The 24,935-nt window shown below is 40.0% G+C and overlaps 1 protein-coding gene across 1 annotated transcript in view; it reads left to right on the forward strand.

The window, feature by feature from the left end:
• Positions 1-5,367: 5,367 nt before the first annotated feature.
• Positions 5,368-24,935, forward strand: part of DOK5 (docking protein 5) — a 159,761-nt gene continuing 140,193 nt past the window's right edge. Inside the window, exon 1 of the mRNA XM_037812148.1 lies at positions 5,368-5,729. Coding sequence (XP_037668076.1) covers positions 5,664-5,729 — 66 coding nt within the window. The 5' untranslated portion in view covers positions 5,368-5,663. The remainder of the gene's footprint in view (positions 5,730-24,935) is intronic.

The following is a 24,935-nucleotide window of genomic DNA, read 5'->3' on the forward strand; positions in this document are numbered from 1 at the left end:
CCTGCTACCCAGAAGGCAACTCTAGAGCACAATAGTACCAGGCAAGTAAAATTTTCCTACGTTCTTGCCTCTCCTTCCCCTCTGTGCTCCAACCCTGGAGGGCCCAGAAACTTGGAGTAGAACACAGAAGAGCAGGTAGAGCAGAACAGGGGTGACAAAGCCATCCCAACCCCTCACCCTGCTCCCAGACCCAACTAGTTAGGGAATAAATTCTAAATTTGGTGATATTTGAAGTTATTTGATTATTAAGCTGAAATGGTCTATTTATAATTGTCTCCAGAAGACCAGGCATCTTCTGAAGATTTTATCCAGGTTTAGGGAAAGAACTTTTCAAAAAGCAAAGTTTAATGGTGAATGAGGAGGAAAAAATTAAAAAATAATAAGGTTGATTCCTGATTGCTTCTGCGGAAATTTGATCACATGTAAAAAATGTGTTCAGTATTTTTAAAAATAAACAGTACTGTGGTGAATACTCTTGTAAATAAATATTTGTGCCTTTGGATACATTTCCAGAATTGTAAGGGTAAGCAATTTTCAAACATTATTTTTTATTTGTAATAGGTAACATCACTTATATTCCAAAAAACTTATATCAATTGATATAAATTTACATTCCCATAAGCATCTTTATTTCTCTTTTTCTAAAGATTTTTGGGTAAAAGTTCTTAGAAGTTGAATTTTAGATGGTCTTTGCACTTCCAGCCCAGTCCCTTCCAATCCAGTTTTTTATTCATCAACAGAATAATATTTTAAATTTATAAATCAGATAATCCCTTCATGATTTCCTCATTTTGAACAAAATGTAATCTTGCTGCGGCCTCCAGGGACGTGGTTTACATCATCCCTTCCTACCCCTAGGGCTACATTTCTTATCACTCCTTCCTCCTTCTTGACCTTGCTGAGCTCTTTCCTGCATCAAGCCCTCTTTCTTCTAGCTGGAAGTTGCTTCCTTTGACTTTTCACACAGCATCTTCTCATCTTTCCTCTCTTGGCTTAAATGTCTTCTCAAAGGAGACTTCTCTGACTGTCTTCTCTAAAATAGGACAACTTGTTACTCCCTATGTAGCACCCTGGTAATTTCCTTGGTACTGCCATCTGTAGTTAATTAATTAATTAATTAATTAATTTATTTATTTATTTTTGCTGTCCTATTGAGATGTAAGCACCACAGGAACAGGGTCCTTGTTTATCTTTGTATGTAGTGTATGTGTGTCTGTGTATGAGAGAGAAAGGGAGAGAAATCCTATTTTGCACAATCCTTGCCCATATCAGGTGCTCAATTAATATTTGTTGAATGCAGAAAGGAAGGAATGGAGTAATGAATAAATGCAGCACATCTCTTCCCAGATTTTCTCCCCCCTGATTTTAGGGTCATATTCCTTCTCTAGCTGGGTAAGGCCTGGTGGAGGGGAGACCGAGGCACAGAGAGAGCAACCTCCCTCCCTAGTGATAGCCAGGTCGTTTTCATCAGCATGTTCTCACCTTGCTGGACGTAAAGCTGCATATGTTTCTGTGACACCTCCACCAAGAGCAGCAGGCGGCGAGGCCAAAGCTCAACTTATTTTGGTAAGTGCATTGGATAAGTGCCATTTCAGCCTCAGCCTTAGTAATTTTGGTACTTGGTGAAAATGCAACCTCCTTCAGTGAAGCTTGGGAACTCATCGCCTGTTCTGGAAAAATGAGGTAGTTTCTGGATTTCTGCACATAATTTTCTACCTGCTCAGTTAAATAATAATAATTATTATTATCGGCTAAATGGAATGCAGAGGGGAGGGTAAGAGTCGCTCATATGTTTCAGTTTCTGCTTTGAATGTGCTGGGCCAGGTAACCCTGGGATTATTTTCTGGCTCTGCAATTCTCTGGTTATAAGTTTCTATTTCAGTACATGACATTGTTTAGCTTCAAATGAAACAGTATGCCCCAATAGAAGAGTAGTGTTATATGTATTCCATTTTGAACACACATATTTCATTTTAGTTCATACTTGTTTAGGAAGGGCGGTATCAAGTCCAGGGCTAGGGTGAGACAGGTGAAGCACCTGAGAACAAGATTTAAAGAAGACTTCATGTCACGTCATGCAGTGTAGGGTCAGCACTGAGAGGGAGCGCCTCCTTCAATTTTGCACCCTAGGAGCCTCACTTGCCTGCCCCTGGCTCCAGCCCTGGGGAGCGTGTCCTCTACAACCCAAATTAAATGGCTTCTGATAAATAAATCAAAATAAAGTAAGAAAAGCGGTTCATGGTACTGGGAAGTCCGAGGGCTCGTTCCAGTTTCAGGCATGGTTTTATTCTCAGCCAGGCTCTAATCTTGGGGACAAGAGGACCACTGGCAGCTGCAGGCTCACATTTCATTTATAGGGCTCAACCCTCAGGGTTTCCATCTATTCATTCCACAAAGGCTTTGATTGGCTCTCCCAGGTCACATGCCCAACCCTGTGCGTATCCCCGTGTCCAGGGGTGTCGGGACCTGATTGGTCAGCCTCAGTCATGTGCCCGGCCCTTTGGTGGGGTTCATAGTGGCTCATTAGCAACGTCTCCACCAGAATCACTCAGAGTTGGGAGAGTAACAATTCCCAAATGACAGGGACTGGATCAAATGGCCTTTGAAGGCCCTTTCAGCTCTATTAGTCTATAGTTGTATGGGAAAATGCCGGAGAAAACTTTGGAATGATCTCACGTTATCTGGGCTCTTACAAGTGCATCTGCATATAGTCTAGTTGTGATTCTTGAGGGTTCATATCACAGTAACACAGTGCCTTAGACATTTTTATTTGGAGGCTATTTTCCTTCCATGTTCTGTTCCTCCTTCTTGGGAAATGGCTGTATCTAGACCTGAAGTTGGAAGCCATGTCTTGAGGTGCCAGAGCTGACCCATTAGCTTGAGTCGTGGATGACTTTATGGGACAAGTAGTCCTACCTGCTCAGCAACCACTGTTGGAAGAACAAAGTTTGGATGTTGAGGAAGCAAACAGAAGTTTTTATTACAAATAGTTTTTAAATGTTGAAAATTGAGATAAAACACAGGTTTTGAAGTGATGATTTTTTGTGTGACAGAATTAACTCCAAGAAACTCGGTTGTATGGCTTTTTGGCCATATACAGTTGTGCAAGTTGTGCACTGTGCAACTTTATAAGCATATCATATGTCTCTGTGAATTACTTCTTCCCCACTCTGCCATAGTTGTGTATCGCACAACTTGGACAAGTGGAAGTGCCTATCCTGTGTATGGTATGGCACTGTTGGTATATTTTACATGCATATCAATTTGATTCTACAAAACAAAAATCATACACTGGATTTAGTCTTGTAATAAAACAAAAAACAAAAACTTGTTTCCTCACATCTAGTTTGATATTTTCTAGCTTGATTTTAGTTTCCTTATTTCTAGTTTAATTATTTATGGATGTTGATTTTACTCAACTTTATCAAAGGATGGCTTTCTCACTCTCAGTTTTTGTCAGTAATTATTTCTGCTATCTGGGACCATTCACTTCCAGCTCCTTACGCATTAATTCCTTCATTCTTTGTTTCTATGACACTGTGGATTGGGTCTATAAATGATGTATTGGACAAATACCTTTTATGAGCATCTCTATTCCCTGGCAACCATAGACAGTGTGTGTATAGACACACACACACACACACACACATTCTTAGCCTTCTAAAAGTGCTCTCCAAATGATTTTACCATTTCGTCCTTTTTTGGTGAGAGAATTAAACTTAAGACATCATTTTCCATAAAATAGCAACATGAAGACTGAACTGGTGGGTTACTATTTAGCAAGAAGAGCTCTCCCTGCTAGAATATTTGCTTTGGATTGTCCTAATTTAATCTCAATTCTATGACACATTCTGGGGTGATAGTCTTCTTTAACTTGCACCCATCAAGCCAAGGTGACTAAAAGGTAGTGTTCCCAGTGAGAAAGGAAAGATTCATATAAGCTTCGGGTTGAAAGACCTTTGGATGTCATCAGATCAAGCAGTCCACTAGATAAATAAATCCCCTTCTCAATAGCTCTGACCAAAGCCACCCAGTCTTTGGTCACCTCCGGGGAACGAAAAATGTCTAATTTCAGATATCTTCTGTGCCTTTGTGAACAGTACAAATGATTGGAAAGATCTTCCTTGGAAACTAACTAGTAACCCCCTGCGTCCCACATTTGCTCTTCAGAAGAGATGTAAGACAGTGTTTACCAACAAAGGTGGGTCCAGCACACCTCCCTGCAACCCTAGCTCTAAGCCTCTATTTCCTTCTCTGCAAAATGGGGACGATAGTACCTACCTCATTATTCTCTTAAAAGGATTAATGCCATGCCTAGCATGCTGGTGCTCAACAAATGTGCCTGCTTGTTGTAAATTCAAGCATGTCTCAGGAAGGTAGTACACTTGATGGGCAGGTGGGTGTCAAATCCCAGCCCCATTTAACTTTATTTTATAGGCAGTATCACAAAATGGTTACAAGGGTGAGTTCTTTTGCCGATGAAGGGGGGCTTAAATAAAGGTATTTACATAAGGGGGCAATTTCCTCATAAGGTACAAGGAAGTTTAAATGAATTAATACATGCAAGGGCTTAGAACATTACCTGGCAGCTAGGTCATCATTTTAATAACTCTGGGTGTTTACTGAACACCCGTTTTGGGCCAGACTTTGGGGATTGCTATTAACATCTTAATAAAGCCAAGTCTCCGCCATTGGGAAATGTACACCAGGGCGGGAAAGAGGCTCACCCGGAGCGCTGAGGCCAAGAACGCCTAGGAAACCCGAGGGTGCACTCAGCTTAAGCCAAGATATCCCTCCCCTCACATGCCAAGGTCAAGGCAAGCCGTGGCAACACCACTTCCTTCTCCGGTAAGGGATCCGCGTTGAAGGGAGATGCGGGGTAGGTGGTGACTGGAAGAAAGTGAAATTTCCTCTCCTGCCAAAATAAACCGCGCTAGCAGAGCCAGAGGGTTATCCCCGCAGGCTGTCAGCTAGGGGCGGGGGCGGGCTGGGGCAAGCTCCGGGTCCAAGAGGAGCAGGGAGGGATCGGAAGGGGAAGAGGGCAAGGAAAGGTGGGCGGGAGAGTAGTGTGTAGTGTGTGTGTGTGTGTGTGTGTGTGTGTGTGTGTAGTGTGTAGTGTGTGTGTGTGTGTGTGTGTGTGTGTGTGTGTGTGTGAACGCATTCAAGTGGGTCTGTCTGCGGGTGGCCGCAGCCGGGGGCCAGCACCCGCGCGGCTCCTCCTCCTCGCCGCCCCCTCTGCTCCTCCCTCCTCCTCCTCTTCCCTCTCCTCACCCCCTCCTGCCCTTCCTTCCCCCTCCCTCCTCCACCTCCTCCTCGGCCCAGGGAAGAGACAGGGCTGAATCCCTTAGCAGCCGCCGCTCCTCCTCCTGGCAGGCTGGCGGTCGAGTCAGCTGACGCCGGCGCGCCAGCCTCGCCTCCCCGCGCAGCGCTCTCTGCGCTCCCCCAAAGTGGCTCCAAGCCGGCCACCCACTTTCAGGGTGTGGGAAACAGAGAAAGTGATGTGCGCCTTCTAAAGCCACGCCGAGCCGCTCGCGGAGAAGCCTCACCTCTTCAGCTTTCCACCCCCGCTCCTTCGCCTCTTGACTCTGCCCCTCACCCCTCCCCAGAGCCACTTTGGAAATCGGGTGCGCGCTTGGGCGAGGGAAGGTCACCGGCGGCACGGGATGGCCTCTAATTTTAATGACATAGTGAAACAAGGGTACGTGAGGATCCGGAGCAGACGCCTAGGGGTGAGTAGCGATCCTTTCTTTTTTCCGCACGCTCGTTCGATTGTCTTTCTTCTCAGCCAGCATCTCTGGAAGGTGGCAGGAGATTCCCCGGCAGCGCGCTGGTGATTGCGCGGTGGCTTTCTCAGCCGAAATCCACATCTCCCGGGGCTGTCACTGTAAGGCCAGCATCTAGGTATGTAATGGATCTATCTTTATCTCTCGGATGACTTGGCTTTCTGATGGTGCCCGCGTGTTCGGCTTCAGTGGCCACTGGAGCCCATCGGACTCGAAATAAATATTTCTCGGTAGCCATGGAAGTTAGCGCCGAGGAAGGCGGGCGGGGTGCTGAGCCTGCCGGATGCCCCCGGCGCCCCTCTCTCTTCCCACTCGCCGCCAACTTAACTTTTCCAAGCGATGGGTAAATTGGCTGGCTGAGTTTGAACAAGGTCGGTGACTCTCCAACCCCAGGAGAGGTTTGTGCCAGGCCGGAGGTCTCTGCGGACATCCTGTCCTGGGCGGTGAACCCAGCTCTGCCCCAGGTGTTGACAAAGGCGGTAGGCTGGGCTCTGGCCAGAGCTAACTTCAGCGGCAATAGACCCGGAGTGTCACTTTTCTGTGCCCTTATCCTGGGTGGTGAATACTCATTGGAAACACAGTGGAAGATGATTTAGGGTGGAGCATAAAGCCTGCCGGTGGCAAGCGCTTCGTAAATGCGCACTGTAAGAAAGAATGAATGAATCTGATGACACGCGGCTGGGATAGAGGCGGCTGGCACTGGGATGACACTTTTCTTGAAGCTCCCCCTCTTTTGCTCTTTTCTCCTTTTGCTCTTTATTGGTGGGGTTCAGGAGAGAGCCCATTTTACCTCACTCTTGGCTGGAGTGATGGTGAAGGAATTCTTGGGAGAGGGGGGAAGACCCTGGAATTTATTTATATTGTTACTTTTAAAAATTTCAGTATATGTCATTTTCTTATTGTCTTTGCCTTGTGTCAAGTATTGTATTGTGCCCCCCCCCTTTTTTTTGGTATTGCATGTGTTTGGGGGCATGGAAAAGAAAGTTTACTAAAGTAATGTTGGAAATAATTCTAATGAGAATGTGGATGTACCCTTCCAGGCAGGAATGATAAATCGAATTTATGTCCCTAAAAATATATGCCGTTTGGCATCTTTTTCTTATTTGGTCTTTGGACTTCTTGTATGTGCTGGATAATGTTACTGAAAATTGAAAGGAAATTTCACAGTGGTAAATTGAGCTAGGGAGGAAAACCTGATAGGGTAGATATTGGGGACACATCTGCAATTATTATAAAACTCTTACCTGATTTGTTCTGGAATTTTTCTAACACCCCACTTCCTATGTGTTTACCACATTTTAGCAATTACAACCCATGTTACTGTGGATTATACGTATATAATTAGGGGAAAACATAACAACTAACCAGTCCCTATCAGAGAACTAACCAATCCCTGAGAGCCCTAAGTTTCCTTGATTTTATTTTCTGCAATGCAAATATTCCCAGAGGGCAAGAGGGACTGTTGTTGGGATACTCAATCGAGTGACTCCCACCTAAAGGGCTAGACATAATAGAAACTTTATCTTTGTGAGAACCTCCTGAGACAAGTGTTAGGATTATAAAAGGGAGCACTAAAACACAGCAAAACCAAACACCATTCTAAATTTAGATTTACTCCATCATCTTAATTGAGGAAATTGGTAAGAGGCGACTATTCTGTGGTAGGGAGCGTTCCAATAGGAAGAGGACATGCATTATTAATGACAGATTGTGACTTATTCACAGAGATTGGAGTTTATGCCAAATTGTGACACATGGTGGTTTATTTGAAAGACTGGGTACTTTAACTTTCTAGTTTATGGCAACTCATGATGATATTTGTCTATATTATTATAATTGACATTGTAGTCTAATGTTTGTGCCAATGTTTATGGGCACATATTTGAAGCAGAAGGAAAACAAATATATTTTGGTTTGTATTTTTTTAACAATATTTTTGATGCCAGTGAACAGTACAGTTTTTCAGGATTTATTCATTTTGTCTGTGATAACCCTCAAAATCGATTTCAGAATATCCCTTGAATGATGATTTTTGGTCATAGAGAGAAAAGGTCCAAAGCATAATCCAATAAATCTGGTCTTATTTGTTAACATTGATTTTATTACCACTGAATTTTTAAAAATGTTCTTATGATACAGCTTAGGCAAGAGGCTGATTACATGGTAGTCAGAACACAGTGCAAACTAAGGTTTCAATGGAGGCTGCAGGTAGTGGTGGAGGAAGTCTCAGGGGAAAGGGTATAGGGACCCTGTGTCCAGAAGAAGGAATGTGAGTGGTGTTCCTCTAGGCTGCATATAGCCCAGGACAGCCTGCAGCATGTATATTCTGAGAACATGTGTAAGCCTCAAAGGGAGGTAGAGCATAATGTCTGGCACAGAGTAGGCACACAGAAAATGCACGTTGAAGCAGGCGTTCAGCTACATAGTGAACGTGTGACCTTGCAATTGGTTAGCCTCTTTAGGAACTAATATGACATATTGGTTTATTAATGGAATCCAGACAAGTGTCTGTGGACTAGAACCATGTCTGGAGGAGTTTATAATTAAACAATAAAACAGCAGTTCATGGCAAACAGCTGTTCTGCCAAGGAATGCCTTCTCAGATTTGAAAAAAGGGGAGAAAGGGACAAATTCAGCTTCTATTACTCATTAGCTCTATGGCCCTTGACTTGTCTCAGCCTCAGTTTCTAATCTGTACAATAAGTACCCTGTAATGCTGTTAAGAAAATATCTGTAAAAATGCAATGGAAGTATACAGCATTGATTCTAATTGTAATATTTTATTTTTTATAACTGAAGAAGAATTAAGATTGGTGAAAGGATACAGGGACTGTATCTCAATGTAGAAGTGTCTGAATACATAAATGCTTATCTAGCTCTACATGTTTTCGTTGTTTGAAGTTTTTACAAATGACTGTTACATATATATATGTCTTATTTTAATGGGACAAGGGACATTCTAAGAGCATCTCCATGGTAAGTTTAAATGGCTAAATCATCCCATATATATGGATTTACTTTTTCTTTAAACTCAAAAAGCCTAATGAAATTAGGCTCACATAACTCAAAAGTCTCAATATCTTCAAATCTGCATTTTCAGTTAAATCTCCATTGGTTCATGGAGTTCTCAAACTTTATTCTGGGTACAGTATTTGTTCAAGAATGCCATCTTACTATTTGGGGGGCTATGGAGGAAGAAGGGGAGCAGTTGTCTACAATTATCTGACTAATCCACAATGGGCACTAAAAATTTCTTCTTAGACAAGCAGTGAATCAGGCAATCTGCAGTCATTAACCTGACTCACCGTGTGACTTAGATGACATCATATAACTGTCCTCACCTTGCTTCTTCCCTTGCAAAGCAGAGAATTTCCCAATCAATAATTGCCATGCCATGTCCCAAGGGCAAGCCCTAGGGCTTCAGCTCAGACCTGTTCTCTTTAACTACATGCAATCACTCAGTTATTTGTCTTTAAACAACACTTCTCTCCAATATCTACCAAGAATTTATCAACTTGGACCTCTTTCCTGAACTGCACTCTGGCTTGGCCTATTTTCTCCCTCACATCTCCATTTAGATGTCTGGCATCTCTAACTAAACATGTCCAAATCCTTATTTTATCCAACCCTGCTTCTCCTAGAGATGATGGCCTTTCAGAAACTAGAGGTTCTATCATTCTGTTGCCTAGGAAAAACTCAGTCAGTCCACCAGTCAATCAATCAGTCAAACCTTGGTGTCATCCCCCTCCTTTTATCTCTACAGCCAATCCATCAGGAAATCTCATGGACTGTATCTTTGAAATATATCTGGAATCCGACTGTCTACATCCGAATCTGTCTTCTGCCTACAGCCCTGCCTCCTTTAATCTGTTCTCAATTAGCCAGAGTGGTCCTTCGGAAATGTAAGATAGATCATGTCACCTGGCTGCTCAAACCCCAACAATGACTTTCCATACAATCCAGAGTAAAGCCGTACAACCACTAGGAAGTCCCCTGTGCTCTGCCCTTACCTCTTGTTTCTCTGGCCTCGTCTTCTACCATTTTCCCCCAGTTCTTTTTCTCTAACCAGGTGCCTCGTACCTGCCGCCCCAGCTTCTGACTCGGAGCCTTTTCCCTTGCTGTTCCCTCTGCTTGAAACACCCTTCTCCTCTCTCCCTCCTCACCTCCTTCAGCCTTTCCTCAAGTATCACCTTCACAGTGGGGTCTTACATACTGCACTCTTTTATTTCTTCCTTTCCTCTCCCCCTATTTCCCTTCCCTTCATTCTCCGTAGACTTATCTCCACTTTGCCTTTTAGAAGGCACATTTTACTTATTGGTTTATGGTTTGTGTCGCCCTGGTGGTATGTGAGCTTCCCAAGGGCTGGGAGTTCTTTCAGTTGTCATTGTAGGCATGCCCCAGTGCCTAGAACAGAGCTGGCACAGAGTGGGCACTTGAAGATTTGTTTAATGGACAGGTCAATGAATGAATCCATCACTGCATCATGGTTTAGGAGCACAGGTTCTGACATGAGACTGCATTAAAATCCCAACTCAGTGTTTTCTGGTGGGTTATTTAGCATCTATAGGCCTCAGTTTCTTCTGTAAAATAGGGAGACTGATAATATCCACCTAAAAGATGATCTTCATAAAGGACTTAACACAGTGCCTGCCATGGTAAAAACCCAATTAATGTTTAGAAGTGCTTTCACTCCTACTCCTGTGATGCTTAGCTGGTTATTATTTTCACTGCTTCTACTACAATAATTTATCTTCAAAGAACTTACTATGTAGTTAGGAAAACAAACTTAATATCCATGAAATAATGAATGAACAAACATAAATATTGCTTGGCATTGATGCTCAGTATAGAAAGAATGTTTACCAGTGTAAGATTTTTCATGATCCTTAGATTGATGGCAAGAAAATCAAGTAAGGAATTACGTGGAGTAACTTCAGTCTGAATGAATTAATCACTAGGATGTATTTCTGTGAATTTGGGGGCCTTTCTCTTGGATGGCAGAGAACAAATTTGAAAAATTTGTCAGTTAACAGCTAGATTTGGGGAAGAAATGTACTTCTTTTCCATGTTTCACCTGACTAAGGATGTCAAAGAGAGTTTAATATTTCATAGGATTTTTAGATTTATCGGTGTCCAGGAATCTATGCATTTTTCTTGGCACAATGATAAAGTCATAACCACAGTATAAAAATCTAAGAAATAGAGTAAACTCATCATGTACCATGGGAATATAAGTACACACATGCAGACACCCCCCCCCCCAAATATTCAACCATTCAGTCAGATATTTGAAGTATTGCTTTGTCCTCAAGAGAAAGAGACATTAGGGAGTACCTTGCCGGTAGTGAAATTTATGGCCAGATAGACAGAACCCGCATGTGGAAATCAGAACTACTCAGTATTTCAGCCCCATCTGAATCACCTTCCCTGATGTGATTTCTATGTGAGAATTGCACTCAAGCTGGTATTTGAGTCATCTTCATCCCATTGTCTGTGTGGCTGATATAATTAATTTATGTATAAAGTCAGTCTTTAATCGTTGTCCCCAAAATGGATTTAAGCAAAGAATGGCCAATTTAGGGACTTTGTGTGTGAGCATAAAACAAAATATTGATATGATGATTTCCCCCACATTTCACAATGTGTCTTTTATCATATTCATTAGATGACTAGAAATATTTATATTTTAAGCTCCTGTAATTTTGCAGGGAATCATTATCTTTAGTATTTTAAGAACTTAGTTTTCAATTGGGAGGTATTTGCTTTCATTATTTTATCATTAGTCACATATTAATTTAGTGTCTTCTAGTGTTAAGCTTATTGGAAACCACCATGAATAAGACATGTCCAGTCACCACCCTCAGGGAATTCACAGTCTAACTTTGGACTTCTGTTGGTTAGATTAATATATATGGGCTAGATTCAATATGAATTGGTATAAGTATCAGGTCAAAAACCAAGGTGAAAAGCTATCTGCAGGTATCTGACTGCTCCATTTTGTGAAATGAGGAAGGACACATTTGATTTTCCTCTTATTCTAAGAATTTGATTTTTGAGAAAAAAAAAATCTTTGGAGATTTTAAGCCAGGAAGAGATTATGATGCCTCCCCCCTGCAACCTCCTGTTCTTGTGAAATTCAAAATAAAATTGTGAGCTTAGAAAAGCTGTAAGATATACATGTATGTTGAAATTAAAATAGCTTCCTTCTACCATTCAGATTGCCACATTTTGGATAAGTAATTTGAAGCTGACTTTTTGCAAAGAATGGGGTAGGGAGGCTGCTTTATTTAACTAGTGTTCCAAACCTCTGTTTATGCCAGGGATTCCAGAGGACATAAATGTTAACTGTATGTATTAGTTTCCTAGTGGAATCCAGGGATAGGATGTAGGTGATTTTACTGAGCTGATGCTTCATGGCTTTCATCAGATTCTTATACAAGTCTGGACCTCCTGCCCCAAGTCTTCCCAACTCCCAATCCTATACCTTCCAAAAGGTTTAAGAACCAGAATCTTACTATTTTAAATTAAATTTTTTATTTGAGATAGTTGTAGATTACATGCGGTTGTAAGAAATAATCGAGGAAAATAGTCTGTGCCATTTATCCAGATTCTCCCCATGGTAACAGTGTTCAAATCTAAGGAACAGCATCACAGCCTGGATATTGACTGATGCAGGGAAGATGCAGAACCTCTGCATCACCACAAGCATCCCTCATGTTGTCTTTTATAGCCACACACTCTTGCCCCTTGTTTCCAGCCCCTCCATAACCCCTGGCAACCACTAATCTGTTTTATTCTCCATTTCTATAGTTTTGTCATTTCAAGAAGGTTATATAAATGGAATCATACAGTATGTAAACTTTTGGGATTGGCTTTTTTCACTCAGTGTAATTCTCTGGAGATTGGTCTGGGTTGTTGTGCTGTTCATTCCTTTTTATTACCGAGTAGTATTCCATAATATTGGGTTGTGGCCAGTTTGGGGCTGTTATGAATAAAGCTGCTATAAACATTCATGTACGAGTTTTTTTGTGAACATAAGTTTCCATTTCTCTGGGATAAATGCCCAGAAGTGCAATTTTTGGCTTGTATGGTTTGGTTTTTAAGAAACTGCCAAATTATGTTCCTGAGTGTCTTTTACATTCCCATCAGCAATGCATGAGTGATCCAGTTTCCTCTGAATCCTTGCCAGCATTTGTTGTTTTCACTATTTTTGGTGATATCACCATTTTTTATTTTAGCCATTCTGCTAGTATGTAGTGAGACTTTGTTTTTTGTTTTGTTTTGTTTTGTTTTGTATTGCCCTCGTGGCTAGTGATGGTGAACATCTTTTCATGTTCTCATTTGCCATTCATGTTGGTTTTCTTTGGCCACTGCAATAAATTATCACAAACTTGATGGATTAAAGCAATGGAAATCTATTCACTGACAGTTCTAGATGCCAGAAGTCCAAAATCAGTTTCACTGGGGTAAAATCAAGGTGTTGGCAGGGCCACACTACGTCTAGAGGCTCTTGGGAAGCATCTGCTCCTTGCCTCTTTCAGCTTCTGCTGGCTGCTGACATTCCTTTGCTTGTGGCCGCATCACTCCTGTCTCTGCCTTCTCTTGTGTTTCTGGTGTCTCCCTCCACTTTTCTTTTATAAGGATACTTTGATGTTATTTAGGGCTCACTTGGATAATTTAGGATTATCAAGGCATCTCAAGATCCTTAACTCAAAAAAAAAAATCCTTAACTCCATTACTTCTGCAAATAAGGAAGGTGTTACTTTTTCCAAGTATGTTAATATTGACTGGTTTGGGACCTAATTCCTAAATTTGGATCCTAAATTAGAATCTCTGGGTGACCATTATTCAGCCTACAATACCATTTGAATCTACTTTTCAGTAAAATGCTTTTTCAAGGTCGTTTGCCTATTTTCTAATTGGATTGTTTGCTTTGTACCATTGAGTTTTGAGAGTTGTTTATGTGTTCTAGATATTAGTCCCTTGTTGTGATTTGCAAATATTTTTCTCCAGTCTGTAGCTTGTCTTTTTCATCCCCTTAACATGACCCTTCACAGAGCAGAAGTTTTAAATTTTGTTGCGGTTCAATTGTTCAGTTTTTCTTTTCATGGATAGTGCTCTTGGCGTCAAGTCTAAGAACTTTGCCTATCCCAAGATCCTCTGTTTTTTTTTTTCCTAAAAGTTTTATAGTTTTACATTTTATATTTAAGTCCGTGATCCATTTTGAGTTAGTTTTTGTATAAGTTGTGTGGTTTAAGTTGGTGAACATCTCTAGTGCTCTAGCACCATTTTTGAAAAGGCTATCTTTTCTTCATTGAGCAAACTTATGTGTATTCTTGGGCTCTCTAGTCTTTTCCATTGATCTGTATGTCTATATATGTGCAGCTGTGTGTCTATATGTCTTGCTATATAATTAATCTTGAAATTTGGGTAGATTGATTTCCTCCCATTTTATTCTTTTTTTCATAATTGCTTTTAGCTATTCTAGTTCATTTTCCTTTCCACATAAATTTTAGAATAACATTGTCTATATCTGCAAACAAATCTTGCTGGGATACTGCCTCTTTTTTAAAAAAATGATTTCATGCGTTATTTTTCCCATTTAGAAAATATTGGCTTGAGACTCACACTTTAGTTTGGATATCAACTTGGCCATGTATTGGCTGTATGGCCTTGGAGAAATTATTCAATTTTTTTTTAATCTTTAGCTGCCACATATACTAAAATGAAGATAATAATACACTTGTTGCAAGTGATGAGTATATTATTCTTTTAATCTAGTGCCTGACTCACAGGAACTCAATGAATGGTTGTGAAGTTGATCTTTATTGTTAAAAGACTAAGATATTTGTTGTTCATTGTCTACAAGAACTATAAACCAGTAGAAATTTATTCAGCCACATCTCAGCACATGAATCATGGCTTTGGGAATGAAAACCAGGTAGCGTTTTACTTTTCTCTCCTGTTAACTTTAGCAATAAATTTTTACAACATTGGGTTTATTTAGGAGCCACTAATGAAACACTATCTAAGAAAATATAGAGCTACGTATCTTTGTAAGCTATAGGGTTGATTAAAAGACTGACCACATTGCTTTTTGCCAATTAACTCTAGGAGTTTTGCCCAAATGTGAGAATTACATGTCTTGAGAAATAATATTAGGGCAGTAAACAACATTGAATCATGAAATGAACAAAAGGGGTTACTTATTCAACCTATCTCAAAGAGCTGAAAGCTAGCAGGTCTTCAACACTGCCCCAGCACTCACTGATCTCTTTATTTAAAGTATAGAAAGAACTATACTTAGATGCTGAATTTTTCATATAGCCATATCATATTTTATTGTATGGATTTTGTATTGTATTAAATTTTACATTTACCTTCAAGTAATACTGGTTTTCCATTTAAGAATAGAATGCATGTCTTCCTCTTTAAATAAGCTTATTTAATTCGAAAAGTGCAAAACTAAACAACTCATAGTGTTATAGGTGTTACAAAGAAGTAGCAAAAACTGTGGCGGTGGTAGGCAGTGGAATGCAGATATAGTGCAAATCCAAGTGGTGGGCCTATGGAAGACTGAAATTTGGGAAACTCTGAACAATTGTACTTTTATCTTTTTAAGTAGGTATTATGGGTTGAATTGCCCCCACCCCATAGCTGAAGCCCTAACCCCTGGTATCTCAGAATATGACTTCATATGGAAATAGGGTTGTTGCACATGGAATTAGTTAAAATGAAGTCATACTGGACTAGGGCAGGCCCCTGATCCAATATGGCTGGTGTCCTTGTAGAAAGAAGGAAATTTGGATACACGGATACAGGAGAAAAGACGGTCATGTGATGACTGAGGCAGAAGTTGAAGGGCAGCAGCTGTAAGCCAAGGAAACCAAGGATGACCAGTGACCACCACAAGACAGGAGGCGGCGGGGACGGCTTCCCCACAGGTGTCAGTAAGCATGGCCCAGCCAGCTTCATTATTTCAGACTTCTGGTCTCCAGGATTGTGGGACAATATGTTTCTTTTGTTTTAAGCCACACAATTTGTGGTACTTTGTTACGTTTGCCCTAGAAGAAGACGACAGGAAGCATCCTAAATTTTCTCTACGTATAGCTGCTGAAATGTTTTATTTTCTACAGATGCCTTAAAAGTTGGGTTCTTTACCCAAATGTGCAATGAGTTGATAGATAGAAAAATTAGCATGTCTTATAAGTGAACTAGCTTAAATTTAATTAAAACATTAGCACTGAGTTCAAAGCATTTACTAAATAAAGTTTTTATTGTTTAGGAGTGCAACTAAAATGTTTTTTTAAATTTTAACATCATATGTCAATTCAATAAAAGGAATTCATTTTTAAAATCTCTTAAGATATCCAGATACAGAAGGTCACATATTACATGATTACATTTATATGAAATATCCAAAACGGGTAAATCCCTAGAGACAGAGCACAGATGGCTGGTTGCCAGGGTCTGAGGGAAGAGGTGATGGGGACACACTGCTTAATGGGTATAGGGTTTTATTTGGAAGTGATGCAAATGTTTTAGATCTAGATCGAGGTAGACATTGTGAATCTGCTAAATGCCACTGAATTGTTCACTGTAAAATGATTAATTTTATGTTATGTGAATTTCAACTCAATAAATGGAAGCAAACAAACAAACAAAAAAGCCCAATGCTTTAAGAAAATACACTTCTTTGAATCCCCAGAAAGTTTGACTCTGATTTCATCTAGCTAACAATGTGCAGATTTTTGGCTAATTTGCAAATGAGCCACTTTTTGAGCCTGGATTGTATTCTACCAAAAATAGATCTCAAATGGAGATGTTATCATGGAACTGGTCTGGTCTTCAACATCCCTTAATTTAGATGTAAAGTGTGCCATGAAATGGGATTTGAAAGGAGCCTTTCCATGGGCGTTCTAACCTTCTCCTTTTTAGGGCTGGAGACGTCCTTCTCCTTTTACAGACAGATCTGCCCTCTGATTTTCTTCTGGCTGGCTCCTTCTTGTTATTCAGTTCTCAGCTTCCTGCCCCGAATGACCTGCCCATGACCACATCTAAAGTAGCCCCCTCATGTCCTTATAGAACATTGCCCAATTTAATTCTATGCATAGGACTTTTTTTTTAATATTCATTTTATTGAGATATATTCACATACCACACAGTCATATAAAACAAATCATACATTCGATTGTTCACAGTACTGTTACATAGTTGTACATTCATCACCAAAATCAATCCCCAACACCCTCATTACCACACGCACAAAAATAACCAGAATAATAATTAAAGTGAAAAAGTGTGCTTCAGGTTTTAAAGCAGGGAAGGATAGTGAGGCATTTACCTTGGGCCCCAAATTTAAGGGGCACCAAAAAACTCAGGAAATAGTATTTGAATGCAAGGTTTTAAAAAATCAAAAGTAATGCAAAAAAGTCCATGGTGAACAAAATATCAAAATTTCAAATACAGATAACATTGGTAATGGTGCCATGCCAAGCCATTTAAGAGCATGATATGCATAGGATTTTAAAAATTATTTTCTTATTTTTCTGTGAGGTATTTTTCTTCTTAAGTTGTCTTTTTGTTGGTTATGTCTTCTCCCCTTGGAATGTGAATTGGTGAAGCAGGGACCTTGGCAATCTTAACCGTTTTATCACGGGCACATAGTAAATGCTCAGTGTTTGTTGATTGAATGAATAAATGGGGTTGCTGCAGTCAGAATAATGGAATGGAATATTCAGATGTAAGGAGATAAAGAAAACTGGGCATACATGCCTATTCTGAGTGGTAGAATGCTCTAGAATTTCTCATAGTTGCTGCTGGTATGTAATCTGTAAATTTTGCATCAAGGGACAGAGCAATTAAAGCTGAAGGTTTGGTTTGACCTGCTTAAAATTAAATTTTATTTGATTTTTTTGGAATACATAATTTGCATACTTGGTACAAAATTTGAAGGTACAAAGTGTATATGGTGAACACTAAGTTTTCCTCCCCATCTACCAGACTCTGGTTCTCTTTCCCAGAGGCAACCATTGTTCATAGTTTCTTCCAGAACAATCTGTGTATAAATAGCTATGTGATGTGCATGCCTGCACCATATAATTACATGTTCTTCTGCACTGTGGTTTTCTTATTTAATAATATACTTGGCTGAGTTCCTTACGCACCTCAATAGTTGGATAGGTTTCCACTGTATAGCCATATATGTTTATTTGCTCATTTATTCATTCTGCCTTGTTCTATTTGTAATTAAATAAGTACATGAAGTGGGTGCTGTTTTTATGCCCATTTTGCAGAACACCAAATGAAGGTACCAAGAGGTTAAGTTATTGTACCAAGTCACACAGCTCATTTGTGGCATTGTTCTTATTGAGTATTTGGAATGACAGTTTTTTTGGTTGCTTTTTTTTTTTTCCTCCCTGTTACAGTGGACCACCCTTCAACACCCCCAGTGGTAAGCATGTTGGTGAATAAATTCTTTGAAGTGGGACTTATGGTCTAAAGGATATTCACATGTAAACTTTTATTGATGCTTTTGGAATTTTATTGAAGCTCTCCTTGGGGGATGTACCCCCTTCAATGTATGACAATTTCTGTTTCCTCTGTGCTTTGAGAACTTTTTCAAGGTTTTGCTAATCTAAAAGCAAAAAATGACTCATTTGAATGTAGATTTTCTCAGGCATGAGACTGAGCACTTGACCGTTTTATAATTGGAACCTTTTCAGTTTTATGGTCATTTTTCTTTTATGACTGAGATTTACTCAACTTAAAAGATAGTTTGTTATTAAGGATTTAGAAACACATAAATGATGATTTACTTTCTTGAAAAACACCTTCCTGGGAAATGCTATATGGAAGTATTTCATATATAAGTCATGACAAATCGTATGTTAACAGTGACTATATTTGTTATTTTTTATTTTAAAAATAAAATTATGAAATTCAAATTTTGTTGACTACATAGGGCAAAAAGATGTGTTTGTTGAATTTAATAAATATATATTGACAAATGTAGCCCAACCTGTATTTTTATTAGCTTATTCAATCTTGTAAGATGTTTCAAGTGGGGGGGAGGGAATATGAATCTTTTTACAGGTAACTAGATATAATTTCCAAATACTGCATTTTGTTGTTCCTAGATATTAAGAACTATGAGGCCTTGCCTGATCCTGTGTCTTGGACCTCTCTTTTCCCTTCTCTCAAAGCTCCACCACACTAGCTCCTTTCTATTTAATGTACAGACTCTTTCCCGTTCTCATCCTTTGTCTTGATGCTTCCCTTTCTCCGTGATTCTCTTCCCATGGCTGACTCATCCTTCACGGACAGGCTCCAAAGTCACTCCCCCTAGGGAACTGCTGGGCTCCCCAGTCTAAGTTGGGCTCCTCTGGGTATTCTCTCTCTCATTCCCTTTTTATTTCCTTCAGGATCACTCACCACTGTAATGAGTTTTAAATTTTCCACGGCTTTATTGCTTGTTTTTTCTCCTTACCTTTAAGCACTGAGAAGGTGTGAACTTTTTCTGTTTTGCTCATGACTGAATTCTTGGTAGCTAGTATGGTGGTCTGGGCACATCGTAGTTGCTCAATAAATATTTATGGGGCAAATGAATGAAATCCTGAAACAACATTGTGCCAATTAAATTATGAAACAGACAGCTCTAGCATATCACGTGTGCCCATTTCAAGAAATTCCAGGAGTTTCCTTGAATCCTTTCTTGTGACTGTTGTTCAGAGTCCTTTAGCAGTATCTAAACTGCAGTCCACAGGGCAGGACACACTCGTGGAGGAAAGAAACCTGGCTGGAATAAGAAGGGCCTGATTTTCACCCCTGTCCCGCTGCTGGCCATCTGCTGTGACTGCTGCAAGTCACTGACCTTCTCACACCTCAGCTTCCTTCGCAGCGAGATGGAGGTGGAAATGTTTGCCCTCTCTCTCACCCCCTGTCCGTCTCGGGGCCAGCAGTGTGGACGTGAAAAGCCGAGCCAAGTACACAGAACATTCTATTTAGTCCCGAGTTGGTTTCCTGGTGCCCCGTCATTGGCCTCGTGAGCAGAAAATAGCAGAAAAAACTTTGTATTCCACCATGCTGCTGCTATGGCTGTATCAGATGGAAAACGAGAAGTGATAACTTTTTAAATGTGTTATTTGCTTTAGAATCCAAAAGTGACTTTATCTCAGAAAAGGCAGAGTTGAATTTCTGGCCAAAAAAAGACCCACTCTATCTACAGCAAAGGATAGCTTTCATGTATACCAATTCTTTTTAATTAACTAATGTTTTATATTACATGTATATGGTAAAGAAATAAACAATGTAAAAAAATAGAATGGAGAAGAAATTTTCCTTTTACCCCACAGTTTCACTTCTCAGCTATTCTTAGCAGATTCTTGTGTATATATGTATTTATCAAACGATTTTTATGCATAAGTGTAATGCACAAAAACACATATGAATGGGTTTTGTGTATGTGTGCATGCATGATTTGTTTTACACCCATGGGTTCATATTATATAATAGTATTACAGGCCTTGTCTCTTTCCCTTTATGTTAGAGCACTGTTCAAAAATTCCTATGACTACCTACTGTTCATTTATTTGGGTATGCCACTATTTCTTTAATCAGTCCACTAATAATGACCATGTTTACGTGATTTTCAGTTTTTGCTATTTAAACCAGAAGCATTGAGTATCTGTATCCATTTAGCTAGGTTATGGTATCCAGTTGTTTGGTCAAGCAAGTACTGGCCTGATTGTTCCTGTGAGATGGATTTGCATCTATAGTCAGTTGATTGAATCTATGAATGATTGCATCTACAATCAACCAAGGAGATTGTCCTCAGCAATGAGAGATTCTCCTCATCCAATCAGTTGGAGGGCTTAAAGCAGAACTGAGAATTTCAGAAGTCAGGAAGAATTCCTGCCTCCACTTCAGCCAGCCAGCTTCTCCTGCAGCATTCATCTTTCTCTTCATCCAAGTTTCCAACTTGCAGCCAGCCCTACAGAATTTGACCTTGCCAATCCCCATGATCATATGCACCAATTCCTAAAATAAATATCTTAATTTCCTGTCAGTTCTGTTTCTCTGGAGAACCCTAACACAGCATCCTTATGCACATACTTATGCTTATGTGATACTATATTTCTAAGGTAATTCCTAAAATGAACATTGCTCTTTGTGTACATTTACAAGTTTGATAAATAGAGCCAGATTTTCTTCAAGGATTTGTGCCTGGTACACTCCCACTGAGCGTGCTCAAGAATATCTGTTTCCTCACATCCTACTCAAGGGCGTGTTCAACTGTGTGCATTTATTTAATTTCTAAAGGATGGTTTCTTGCCTCTGTTCTTTGGCCCAATCCCCCAACTCCCAAACCTATTCTTCTTACAGCAAAATGAGCACCTAAAAAGTCAAATGGAACCCTATTATACCTCTTCTTAAAACTCTGTAATATCTCCTCCTGATATGTGAACATCCTTGCAATATACTGAAGACACTGTGATCTATCCCCTGCCTACCTCAACTGCCACTTCTCATACCACATGCTCCCAAATCAGTGCTCAAGCCAGATACACTTCCTTTAGTTCTTCCAGTGGCCAAGCTCTCTTCCCGTTGTTACTGCCCTTACATGTGCTTTTTCCATTGACCAGAAAGTTCTTCCCCTTACTCTCTTTTTCTCTAATTCCTTCTCATCCTAAAAGTCCCAGCCGGGATATCATTGACTTGGAAAGGCATCACCAGACACTGTCCCCATCTAAAATAAGTTCCCCTCTGATTCTTTTGCTTCATTCCCTATACCTGCATCACTCAGTCCAGTAGCCACTCACCATAGATGGATATACTTAAATTTAAATTTATCAAATGAATAAAATTAAAAATTCAATTTCCTATACATCAGACACATTTCAATTGCTCAATAGCCACATATAGCTGGTGGCTGCTCTATTGGACAGCACAGGTATAGAAAATGTCTATCATCCTAGATAGTTCTGTTGTACATCATGGCCTTATAATATTTCTTTGCAACACTCGTGGCTATTTTAAAATATATGTTTTGAGATTATTGTTTTGAGTATTTTACCCTCACTAGCCTATAAGGTTACTGTTTTTTTGCCTTGCCTTTTCCTGCATAGCATGAGTTCAGTAACTATCTGGTGAATGAATGAATGAATTAAAGAATTCCTCCCAGCTATAGCTTTGCTGTGGTACCTTGTAGACCTTCTGGAAGACTTCATGTCTTTACCCAGGTCCCTTTCAACATTCCAGTTGGATATGTTGGCAGGACCCCAATTCTTTCAGCATTAGCATGTAGGAGTATTTAACCTTTCCCACTGACCTGGATGTTTCAGAACCCATTACTTAACCGTGAAAGGTTGACTGTGGTGGGACTAGACCCGAGCAGTCAGTGAGTATCAGAGTGTGCCTCCCAGGGCCAATGCCCCCTTTCACGACTGAAGCATTCCTTCCCCCAGGGGCTGGGAGCTGAGTTGACTGCCAGCTTGCAGCTCAGCCCCCTGCTGGTGCTAAGGAGCGCTACCTTGCCAAAAGTCGTGCTCCTTTCGTGGGAGGCAACCCATTACATTCAATGAATGATGAATTGCTCCAATTTGGACAAATCTGCAAGCACCCAAGCTTTGGAGTGTGGGTGTGGGTGGGGGTGGGGTGTGATGTTGAGAGACCACTGTTGAGACTGTTTCACGGCCAAAGTCTTCCTCTTCCCAAGTCTTCATCTTTCTCTCCCTGCAAGATGTTGTTCCAGAGAGCACTCCTCAAAAAATTTCCTGTACACAGATCTTCTCAGAATCTGCTTCCTGGGAAACTCAACCTGGGACAACTTGATTTGTAATTGAAAATTTGCAGCTTGAGCCTAATCTACTAAAGAGGGACCCAAGATCTTTTGCAAGAATATGCTTTATTTGATTTATTGGCCCATGTTTTCTGCCTGTATTTTACCTGATGGTGTCAAAACTAAAGTAGTTCTTTAGTTTAGTTTTCATAAAATGAAATTCATTTCTGTTGTTAAAATGCCACAGACAGGATCTTAACTGGTTCATTACATTAAATTTGAACTGGATAAATTACCAGTATCAAACATGTATTTCTCTGGGTGAAAGAAGCTCCCAATAAATAGCAGGCAAGATTTATATGCATATTACTTTTGGCTTTTCTTGCTTGAAAGGCTTGATTACAGCTCTTTTTCCTGAGTACCTGTTTATACCATCATAAAAGGGGGATTTCTGGTTATAGCTTGTTTTAGCCAGAGGGAAAGAAAATGTCTTTTTCTGTGGATTTGATTCTGCTTTAATCCTGAGCAGGTCGTTTGGCCATCAAATAGCCCATTCACCCAGAAGAGACAATTTGAGTTTTCTTCATAACTGTCAGTTTCTTTTGGCAACTGTGAATTTCTGGGGAACATTTTTTTATAATAAATGGAGTTACAGGAGATATGCTGACTGGCAGATATACAGTTCCCCAGGCTGCTGAACCACCTCTTAATGAGGTTGACAATTTTACACAAAGGAACTGAAAAAGTTCTTTATCATACTGAAATAAATTTCTAAAGTTAAATTCACTTTAGAAAAATAGAGGATCAAGTCTGCATGAAGGAGATTGGACATTTTATTAGGGTTTAACTTTGAAGTTTAGTTTTCAGAGAGAGGTGAAGTTGAAGATTTCAAAGATGAAAAAATCCTTTTGTTAGACTAATTACTCTAATATCAGCTTAAATAATGGGTCAGCTTCTCTCAAGTTAAGGTCATGCATTTCGTGGAATCTGTAATCTTGACTTTAGATGGGCTTCCGGCACACGGAATTAGAAAGAGCAGTTTTTCATTTTATCTTCCAAATGTTCAAACTCAGAAAGAAAATGACATTAGTTGGAGATGTAACTAAGAATGAAAACATTAGGGTTATTTTAAAAAAGTGTTTCTTACTATTTTCTGAACTTAGAGAGTATGCAGGTGAAGATTATATTAAATTTAAAGGAAACATATTAAAATAATAAATTCAGTCCAAATTTTGATACCTGAGAAGAGAGTTAGTGCCAGCATCAATAAACATCCAAAGTTCAGACACTTGATATTAACTTGTTGCTACCTGTATTTCGGTGACAGGGACACTGAGGCCAAGAGCTATTTCATGACTTCTCCAAGGCTCTAGTCTCTGCCAAATAAAAAACAAGTCTAGACTTGAAAAGAGAGATTTTATTCAAAAGGACAGTTGCAAAGTGGGAAAGGGGCTATTGTAATAGAGACAGGAGACTATTGCAATATGGAGAATGCTCTGACCATAAGATCAGAAAGCATCTCAAGAGATAGGCACAAAGGGCTTTTCTTTCATAGAGAGGAAAGAACTGGGTGTAGGGAAGTGGGATGAAAGGAGAGTGTGATCAGATGGTAGGTCAGAGAATGTTTTAAGCTGGAGCAGCCTATTATGGGAGAGGTGCCCTTAAAGTTCAGGAACCTGGAGGAAGGAAAGAAGTTTAAGCCACTTTTGGTTGACAAGCATTTTGCTCTGATTGATCACTGGGGACAACCAGTTCAACTAATCATTTATGAGGCAAAGAATGGGAACGTGGAGTGTCAGTGTCCAGCCTTGTAATAGATAAATGGGGGGCATCCCTGAGTCTGATCTAAGTCATGTGGGGAGGGCAGGTTCTTTGTAGTAAGCCATTTTCTGAAACCTAAGGGATGGGGAATTTCTTAAACTTCATTATTTCCCAGAAACACAGGGGTCAGGTAAAATTTAACATTGTCACTTCTCAGAAGGCATATATTTTTAAGCTGTAAAGTCTTTAACTTGATGGCCAAGAGTGTGAACCTTGGTGAGAAGTGGCAGATCTTTCCCTGCCAGTTACTCACTGTGATTTTGGACGAGTTACATATCCTCTCCCAATCTGTTTCCTCGATTAAATTGTGTCAATAATAATGGCTGTCTCATAGTGATGTTGTGAAAATTAATTAAAATAATTGATGTGAAGCCTGTGGCAGCCTGTAGGTTACTTTGGAAAGCAGATTGTGAAGTTGGAGACAGTGGCTCGTTCACCTGGATTCCTGAGCCAAGCCAGCCGCCAGGAACATCAGGGGACCTTAATGAATAAAGAAATGAATCCCACAAACTGGAATGTGGAAAAACTCCTAGGTAATGCACTACCTAGGC

This window comes from Choloepus didactylus, chromosome 19 (assembly GCF_015220235.1).
Source record: "Choloepus didactylus isolate mChoDid1 chromosome 19, mChoDid1.pri, whole genome shotgun sequence".
NCBI classification, from domain to species: domain Eukaryota; kingdom Metazoa; phylum Chordata; class Mammalia; order Pilosa; family Megalonychidae; genus Choloepus; species Choloepus didactylus.